The following is a 9,975-nucleotide window of genomic DNA, read 5'->3' on the forward strand; positions in this document are numbered from 1 at the left end:
GTTTTTCATCACTCGACTCGGCCGACGACAAAGAAATCGGGCTCGGCTTTACGCGAGAACTCGTTGATTCATTTATCGATGAAATTGGTACTTGGCCGTTTCATCGACCAGTGAACTAATGTACAAAGTAGGAAACACGCGCGTATCTAATGTGTCTTTTATATCGTAAATTTTTGTTACGATCCTCACGTCTAAAATGATACATGAAAAATAAATTCTCATAATTAAAGCCTAGAAATATTTGTACTTGATTAATAAGAATATATAATAGAAGATGTAAGTATAATAGAATTGTGTATGTAAGGTTGAATGTGGACCCAGGTATTTAAAGAGGGAAAATTTAGAAAAGTTTAATATGGCAGATGTTGTAAGAGCGTTGATAAGAATGAGGTGTAAGGTAATATGGAGAAAGGTATCAAGTATTGGTTAGAGGGAGAGGAAACGTTATGTGTATTCTGCAGACAAGGTAAGGACAACATCAGTCATTAAGTATGTAGGAGATTGTGAACATACCAAAAATTGGTTTATGGTTTATAGAATTGGGGAGAAATAGGAAAGAAATAATAGACAAAATATATAACGACGAATTAGATGGAGTAAAAGGAAATGTGTTGAAACACGTGTAGAAGGAGAAAGAAGCAGGTAGATCAATCTAGAAAAGGCAGATGGGATCAACTGATGTTGAGGTTGTGTGAAAGGATAGAGTGTGTTTTAGTTGTATGTGAACCAAGTCCACTTTATGGCCGAAACTGAAGTAATGAAGATTGATTATGTGATAAGAATATTATATACGTTCGTGATGAGTGTTGATATAAGATTTCGCTGGGTCGCGCGAAATATAATTGAATTAAAGACATCACCTTTTAATAAATCTACTTGAGCATCCATTTTACTTAACCATCTTGTATTCGGCGCTTTGCCTCGTGTTGTTTAGATCACGAATGCACTAACGTGGCGCAATAACTTTGCGCGTAATCGTCGTCTCAACGGCTCGTGCCTTTACGCCGTTTAACGCGATATTTTATCTAAACCGTACAACGGGCGCGGCGATTAAGACTGATTCGTCGCGGTCGATTTATAAAGTCGATTATATCGCGAGCGCAGGCTCTCACGAACCTTTTACTTTACACCCAGGCAGCACCGCGTATAATCGTTCGATAATATCGAGACGTGGCTCGTGCCAGAACCGATTAGAATTCTTAATGGCTCGCATAAAAGGCGGGAACACAGCGCGCGCGGGTTGCACGGGACGCATCGTCTCTTAATAAATTTTACGGCACGATAACTCGCGACTAGCATCGAGATGATAATTAATTTTCCTCAGAAATTTCGCGCGAAAGCTAAATCTCGTTACGACGATATAAAAATGCTTGTAGCTTCTGTTATAATGTAATTTTGAATGTCTATACGGAAAGAACGGTTTTGCTCAAGTATCTAAAAATTTAGCTAGATACAGATCTGAAAATAATTGTGTTGGACCATAAAAATAATTATCTATGTAGAATACTCAAACTGATTGCTAAAATGTCAAAAAATTTTTCAGCATTATCATCATACTTCAGCAACCTACTATAATTATTTTGATGGTGCAACAAAATTATTTTCAGATCTGTATCTATATAGCTAAATTTTTAAATACTTGAGCAAAATTGTTCTTTCCGTGCACGGAACGATTTTACGGTAATTTTGCGATTTGTTATTCGGCAATATTCGCGGTCGAATACGTTGAAATATATACGTGGCGTGTGTCATCTCGGAGTTTCTTTCTTTGAACTCTTTCAACTATTTCAAAGTTAGCTTGAAATAGATCTCTCCTTGGTGAAAACTTGGAATTGTTAACAGTTTCTGCATCTTAAAGCGATTGAAAATATAAAAATCCCGACCAACAGATTTTCGAGATGTTGTTAATTAAACGGGTGAGCCCAACAGTCTTCACTAATTTTAGAAACAGATTTATGTAGCGCACATTTTATTGCTTCTTAGAGTTTTTATTAATTTCAATTTTCACCAACGCACAATCATGTCTTTAAGATTATATGTATAATCCCTCACATTTTTTCTTACAATGCAAAGTCAATGTCAAGTGCAGCCTCTTTAGACGCACTTTTACTTTAGAGGATTAAAGGATTAAGACAAGTGCCGAAGTTGCCGACAGGCTGAATTGGATCTTTCCACTTTCGTACGATTAGTGATAAATAACTCCGTCAATGGTTCGCGGAAGATCCGTCGGCGTTATGAAAAGGTCCCCGAGAGGCTCGCGAGTGTGTTATCGGACATTCGCGGTGGCGATTAAGCGGCTAGGTGTCGTCACGCGTACGTGTATGCGCCAGCGAGGGTGTGTTCGTACGCGTTATACACGGGCGTTCAACACGGGCAACGTAGGGACAAGAGAGGCGATATATAATGTTCCGCGATATTAAACGGGACGCATTCCACCGAAGCCACCCTCTGGTTCCTGCTATGAATGCTTCTACGACCCCCGTCTCCTGTCTCACTCCCCTGCCTGCCACCCACCCCCTCTCGTCGACTACCTCCGAAAAGCGGGAGGACGAGGAAGAGAGAGATAGATAGAGACAGAGGACTCGACCAGGGACACCCCCGAATGGTTATACGCCAAATTTACAGCTTAGCCAGTGCCACGCTACTACTACCACCGCGAATACAGCATTTACTACCTCATCCCGGACCCCGGTAGAGTCCCCCGCAACCGATACATGCCATGCATCTGTATGTCAGTATGTGGCTCAAGGATAAAACAGCAAGAACATTTTCTCTGCGCCTCCGATATGGCGTTCTCGATGGCGACGTCGCGAAGAAGGCTATTCAAAGTATTCAAATTGTTGAACAACTCTGCGAGATTTGCGTGATTTTTACTATCTTTCATTGAAATGCACAGAGATGATGTAGAGTTAAAAAGTCATTCGTATTTTGTTTCGACATTTTTTTCGTTTCAACATTTTTAAATGTCCCAAGAATACTGCAGGGCTTTCGATATCTTGATCTCATTCTATTTATTCTAAAAATACCGAGATTATCTCACGTTGATAAAACAATAATCAAATTTTCCTGTTTAACGAGAATCATACCATGTCCATGAGTTTCCAAGAGCTTCAGGGATTTACTGCACACACACACACAATATTGTTCAAAACCAAACGTACAAAAACGTACAAAAATGTAGAAAAACAGGGTGAAAGATGAACGTGACGGTCTCATTCTCGCAAATTTCCACAATGTCCCATATCATCTGCCTTTGTCGCTCAAAAATTTCTACATTCGTCGCGCTGTTGCAATCTCTACACGTTGGGTGTTTTGCATTATCATAATTCTTATTTTAGTATAGAACCTCAGTATAGATTCAACAATTTAACAACTGAATTAATTAGTTCAATAAAGCAGTAACAAAATTAGGAAGTTTTATCCAGATGTGTACGTAACGTTTAACATATTTTCTTCTGCTATGTAAGTACGCACTAATATTTTTTGATATTTCAAGATGGAGAATTATATAGAAGTCTTCTGGTTTGTTTAAGTTAAAAAATAGATTCTTGGAGAGAAAGATTAATAATACACTGCAATTGTATTTATAAAGTAGTACAAAAATATATATGCATTTGCCTAAAACAGATTGCCTCACACGTGCATCTATTTTTGTTTATTTTAATTATTACGACGTTTATAAGTATTTGTATTTATATAAGTATAAACGATCGATATATGAATTTGAAATATTTTCCAAGCATCAGAAAGAACTTTACTGCACAAAGAAATTAATATTATTTTGTAGATCGTTATACAAAATTAATCGAACGCTGTCTTAGGTATTGGCTCCTGATGGTGGAGCCTAATAAGCATCTACTGAATAATCCGACCTATTCGACCGATGCGCGTCCTTATTACTACCGTTTCTCTTTGCGGGCCGAAAATTTGTCGCGACTCGATCATTACTCAACGAGAGCCGGGAAATCTAGCACCGTAATATCTGGCACCGAGCGACAGCGCGGATAATGGAGAAGGACGCATATGTCCGCGATCTCGCGCGATCGTAGTAGTGGCCAGGACATTCCGAGGTTTCGCCAGCGAGAGGCGTTCTCCCTCTCGAAGTTCCTGCACCCTATCACGGTCGGCCTGGTCATACCCTATCCTTCATCCGAACATTTCCATCCCCTGGGTAACCTCGATTCTCTGTTCTCCACCCCCCCCCACCAACCCCTCTTCTTCGTTGCCAGCAAGAGCGCCGAATGCAATCATACGTCATCCACCATGATCTATGTCTTGTGCTGTTCTAGCGTCACGCGCTCGATCTAGCGCAAGCTAGATCATGTGCACGTGTACATATTCACACACATATGCACACTTGCACGTGCACGTGCGCGAGTACGCGTCCGCATCTCGCGTCTCTATTAAGCCACCACTCATTTTCCAGCTTGCATATGAGCATGTTCGCCGTTAGCCGCGACCACCCGCCGGATGATTGCTGCTAGCTTCCGTGCGTTTTCAGGAGAAACGTATATCCCTGACAGTTAGCTTGCCTATCTTTATGTGAAGCATCGCCTTCGGTTCATTCATGACAAGCCAGAAAAAAACAACAGTACATTTTGAAACACTAGTATTTTCAAAATACTACAGTATTATAAGAATTTATACAGTATTATAACAAGAATAACATGAGGAAATGTATCTTATAAAGAGCGATAGTGATGCGTTTTTTAACACGTGAGTGGTTAGGAGAATGAAAGGGATTAAAAAGGGGACTGAAAGGGATTTTAGATCGCAAAATAAAATGTGCTTAGATGAGTGGGAGGAAGTAAACATGTTGAATTTACTTATATAATGAATGTGACATATATTGTTTTCATTCACTTGCTTCTTCAATTCCAATTATATCATCCAAAAGCATTTTTTTTAATTTATAAGAAACTGATTATTTATCGCGCACATCTATTTTTTGAAAATGGCTAAAAACAAATTTTATTAATTAATAAGTGAAATATGTATATTTTGCGACATGCTACATGTTGAAGAAAATTTCTCATTCGAATTCTGCATAACAAATTAATTACAACGCAATAATTTTTTTCGAGGTTATCCGTTACCGACTTGCTCCTCGCAAAAAGACGCTCAGCAAACAACGATACCTCAACTCACCCAGGTACAGGCCCACTAAACCCAACAATCCCTTGGCCTCTTCCCCAAATGCATAAAGTGGTACGCGTAACACGAATATCTGCGTATAATTAACAATTATCCTTCTCATCTCTTGAGCCGTGGAATGGCCGGTACATGCGCGCTGGCCCCCGCGAATGATCCTCCGATGAATTTCGTCATCACGACGAATGCCATAGAGAAGGTGAGAGACAGGGTAGAGTGAGAAAGGGGCCGACTGCGGAGGGCACGCTCCGCTTTTGGCTCGGGGGGTGGTTGTTGCTACGGATCGGGATTTGCACCGCCGCCGGTAGTACGAACCTAGCCGGGGAATAGGGGTCTTTTCCGGGGGCTTAACATACACACTCCACCCCCGGTAGGCGGAGTGTACCGCCTACGAGCTACCCCCACTCGCCGCCGTGGCACTGATACGCGATATCAGCGAACACTTGTTGCTCCGACAAGTATAGAGCGACGACGGAGTGCCGTCTCTCTGCCTCACTTTTACCCCTCCACGCACGGCCACGATTTTTCACGTGCTGATTTTTCCGCCACCTTCCTCTCCGCGCGCAGCGTACGTATGCCTCCTTCTCTGCCTTCACATTCTCTGAGCGAGTCTAATCTGATGGGATAATATTCCAGGACGAGGATAATAAAAACGAGCTCGCTGCTAATAGCGAGCGGACGTACGTCGTTTAGCTACAGCGAACATTATTATAAACAATAATCTACATAAACGTAGGAATCATATGTGCAGAAAGAGTCCTCAAAGAGTGTACTGTAATGATTATGGAACTGCGGATAACACTTGTCGTCACGAATCAAAAAATTTCGCTCGTATACTTCTTTGTTATATCAACGTAGAAACTTTTACTTTGCCAGTAAATAACGTAACCGTAAAGATTTTTTACTCAACCCAACTGGCTATCTTTATTTATCACGAGGTTTGGGCCCGTGGTTTCGGTCAATTATAATCGTTATACAACTAACCCAACTTACTAACCTAACGTTTCGGCTATAGGTTTTAGTCTTTCTCAATCGATGTAACTTTTGATGCTAATATATATTAGCATCTGATATGATGCTGATATATATTAGCATTTTCTTTAAAATCACTGTAAAGAATTTGCGAAAAATATCATCTCAGCCGGGATTTGAACTTAGACCTCCTTACATTCCGTGACGGGCGTCTTTTTTACACTTGTCGTCGTTTAATTAATATCTATATTATTATTAATATTGGAATTATTATTATCATACCAAGATTATTATACACGTTATAAACACTTTTTGCTACTGAGAGATGTAACAAAATCACCCGAATGTTGCTTTTTTTCCATTCTTTCATTTTCATCATTTTCCGTTCTACTAATCTTACGTATCGTTTCGCGTATTTATTATCTTTAACTTTTATCACGACGTTTCGACATTATCCTTATTCGATGTCACGAGCTCAACTTTATACGCAACTTTTACGAAAAAAGCTTATTTATATGGTTATAGATTTTGTGAGAGGCAGTAATAACTTTCTGTCTCGCAAAATAAATCCAGGTCATTCTCGTAAACTCAGTTTACGAAGCTGGACTGCGAGCACAGCTTGAGACTGGGATTTTTCCGAGAGGAGTTAATAAACTGCATTCGTCCCCCGTTTTGTTACAGGCAGTGCGGTGGCTGCAGCCGACACCATTTCCGCGCCGTGGACCCCCGCGAGTTCCGGGCCGCCGCCCGACGCCAACGGCTCCGGCTCGGATACGAAGAACCTCGACGTTGGCGAAATTAGCGATGTAAGTCAACCATGCCGTCGCCAATTAACAACAACTGCGAGCGTAGTCTCGGTGCCCTTTTTTATTTCAATTAACTCGCCAACCTGAGTTCGAAGGGACGAGCTTTTTCGGCTCGCGTTTACTTACGTCACGGAAGAACACAGCGCTTAAACTTCCGCAGTAGTCAGTATAGAGCCGACATTTATCGTTATTCTTTCGGCATCATTTTATGCAAAGACTTAAATTGAGCTAAGCAAAATTTCTCGCTGTAAAGTGTAGGTGCAATCGTTATACTTGGTTTAATACTTGCGGAAGCCGGTAAAAATTGATTAAGACTTTTCGCCAATTTTCGATTACTTCTATCACTGCTGTACGTATCATGCAGAATTTGTAAAAAAGGAACGTTAGTGAGTCATTAGTTTTTGTTATATAATTCAAATTTGTAGTTGATGTGATATGTGCGCAATTTTTAAAAATTGTTCTAATAGTTTTTTAACTTACAATTAGTGTTAAAAGAGCGGTCATGGTTTCTTTCGTGTTTAAATCTTACTTTTCTATCTTACTCATTTGGCAAAGAAAAAGTTCCAAAATATTTGAGAGATAAAAGATATGATATTAAAATTATTATGTAGGATTTATAGGGCATTTTGTAATGCCAAAATAAAACTTAACAACAGTTTATTTAGCAATATTTTATAATCTTTGATGTTCCTAAAGTTAATATCGAACTTACGGTTAATATTAACATTACAGCTTGAACTAAATAACAAAGTTATATCGATGTCGAGAGAGAAGTTAGCTTTTTGAAAGAATTATGCGACATTGAAATTTCAATACTTGGATCTCTATAAATATCACACGGTTCAAAATTAAATCACTTTCGCGGTTGTTTTATTTGGAAACCTTGGTTGCATTTGGAAATATATTCTACTGTGATAAGACAACATCATGAATATTAAAGTGATGAAAAATGCACGGGATTATTTAAACGTTACGTCGTTAACTTTGGCACATGCAAATTGGATTTATTTGGGTCAGACGTAAAAAGTCACTTCAAAGCTTCAAAGATAAAGACATTTCAACATTTTACTTCTCGTTTTTTATATATTATTCAATATTATTTATTGTTTCTATTCGTTTACAGAGAGCGAAATAAGCGCGCAAAGTTTCTTTTTTTTTGTCGGAAAACTTTAGTCACTCGTACGAACGAGACACAGTAGATCAACAGATCTCGTTGATCTACTCTTAGACTCTTAGGCCTTGATCAACGCGAACCGAGATCAAATCGAGGACTTTTTCGTATCAACGGAGAGTCTGCCGTTTTGGATCGCGTGCTCGACGATATTATATCGAACGTGGCGAACGTGACTAGGGTTCTCGGAAAAGAGATAGCCTGCCTGTTTCCTCGCACCCTTTCCGCACTTCTCGGTATCTAAACGCCCAGGATAACCGTTCGTTTCTCGGCGCATGGCACGGAGAAACAGGGGGGATCACATGTTTCTCTCTTTGCGCGGCACGGAGGTTTTCGATTCGTTGAGAAATTCCAGTTAACGAAGTACTATTCGAACTACTAGATGGTTCTGTGTATCGCGTATTCGCGCAACATCGTCACCCTTCGAACTAGAAGGTATCCTAGCACACCGTGCGGATTTCGATGCGATGGACGGCGCGAAAGAAAAACGGAGGCGAAGAGGCGAAAACGCGAGATACTCTCTCGATTCGATGAGAGAGAAAGAGAAAGGGTTAAGTCCACTCACTCGGCCACGTTCCAGGCGTGGCTTCGCGGCTGCTGGGGATCCTTTGTTTCAGAGGGCGAAAAGTCTCCGAGGTCCGGCCACGTTCGCGATCGACGCGGCAGATAAATTGCGCGCGCGCACGGTCAGCGGCGGAATCGCAAATAAATGAACTTTTCTCGAACGTGCTCAGATCGTCGAAATGCATCACGGCGAGAACACTCTCCTGCGACGAAACGTAATCGTGACGAACGTGATGAATGTTTGCGCGAGAATCACGATTGACGTGCCTCGGAATTGAAAACGTTTTTGATCGGAAATTGATAGCTGATAAGAAGTTGAAATCTGATTGGAAAGCTAATTCGATAGCGGAACACACGTCAATGCAAGTTTTCCTGCAAAATTTGTATTATAGAGTTGAATAAGTGATCGAACTTGTTTTTATTAAATATTAAAATTATTCTTATACTATTCTTTACAAGAGTTTGAGATAATAATTAATTTTTATTATACGTAGTATATTTCATAAAGTTTCTTTGTTTTCAAAATATGATTTTATGATTGAAATCACTGACAGGATTATATAAAAAATGCACAAAGAATTGGCTTAAACTGTTTTGTCGACGATTCAATTTTGACACAGAAACGTAAATAGTTAATTTGTACTCCACGATTAATGATGATCAATTGCACAAATAGGGATTTTAATTTGAATTAAAAAATTATAGTATGTAATATGTGTATATGTCGACAAATATTGTTTTTTTTTTTTATTATTTTTATATTGGTTTACGATATTATCAAGAATGTGTTATCTTTTTCTGTGAGAGCCTTATTGAGATTATAAGGGTGTCGGGGCTCTAGCTGATGTATGATACGTGCAATCCATCCTTCTTAGGTTATGCTAGATTAGATGATCGTATTTTCCAGGACGAGAAGGACCTGTCGGCAGCGGACGCAGAGGGTGTGTGGTCGCCGGATATCGAACAGAGCTTTCAGGAAGCTCTTACCATATATCCGCCATGCGGTCGTCGCAAAATCATCCTTTCCGACGAAGGGAAGATGTACGGTGAGTGCCACATATATTTCTATCGTTTTCCGATCTATCGCACAAAAGTCCTTTCGTTATGACTTTAAGACTTTGTGAACTCTCATCACCTATGTATGTGTATATGTGATTAATGTGATAGTCACGTCACGCAGCTGACAAAGGTATACATATGCCGCGCGATAAGAATGAGTTGGGCCAAGTTAAATGATAATGCTCGTAACATTTAAGAAATCACGCATGTAGTATATTATTTCGCATATACGCAAGTACTTATTATATATTA

At 39.8% G+C, this 9,975-nt stretch overlaps 1 protein-coding gene across 1 annotated transcript in view; it reads left to right on the plus strand.

Moving 5' to 3' along the window:
- Positions 1–9,710, plus strand: part of LOC112454422 (protein scalloped-like) — a gene marked incomplete at its 3' end in the record, with an annotated part of 117,090 nt that extends 107,380 nt beyond the window's left edge. Inside the window, exons 2-3 of the mRNA XM_025015803.1 lie at positions 6,805–6,929; positions 9,572–9,710. Of these exons, the coding sequence (XP_024871571.1) occupies positions 6,805–6,929; positions 9,572–9,710 (264 nt within the window). The remainder of the gene's footprint in view (positions 1–6,804; positions 6,930–9,571) is intronic.
- Between the last annotated feature and the right edge of the window lie 265 nt (positions 9,711–9,975).

The sequence above is a fragment of the Temnothorax curvispinosus genome, unplaced genomic scaffold (genome assembly GCF_003070985.1).
Source record: "Temnothorax curvispinosus isolate PA1 unplaced genomic scaffold, ASM307098v1 QBEX01005067.1, whole genome shotgun sequence".
Classification (NCBI taxonomy): domain Eukaryota; kingdom Metazoa; phylum Arthropoda; class Insecta; order Hymenoptera; family Formicidae; genus Temnothorax; species Temnothorax curvispinosus.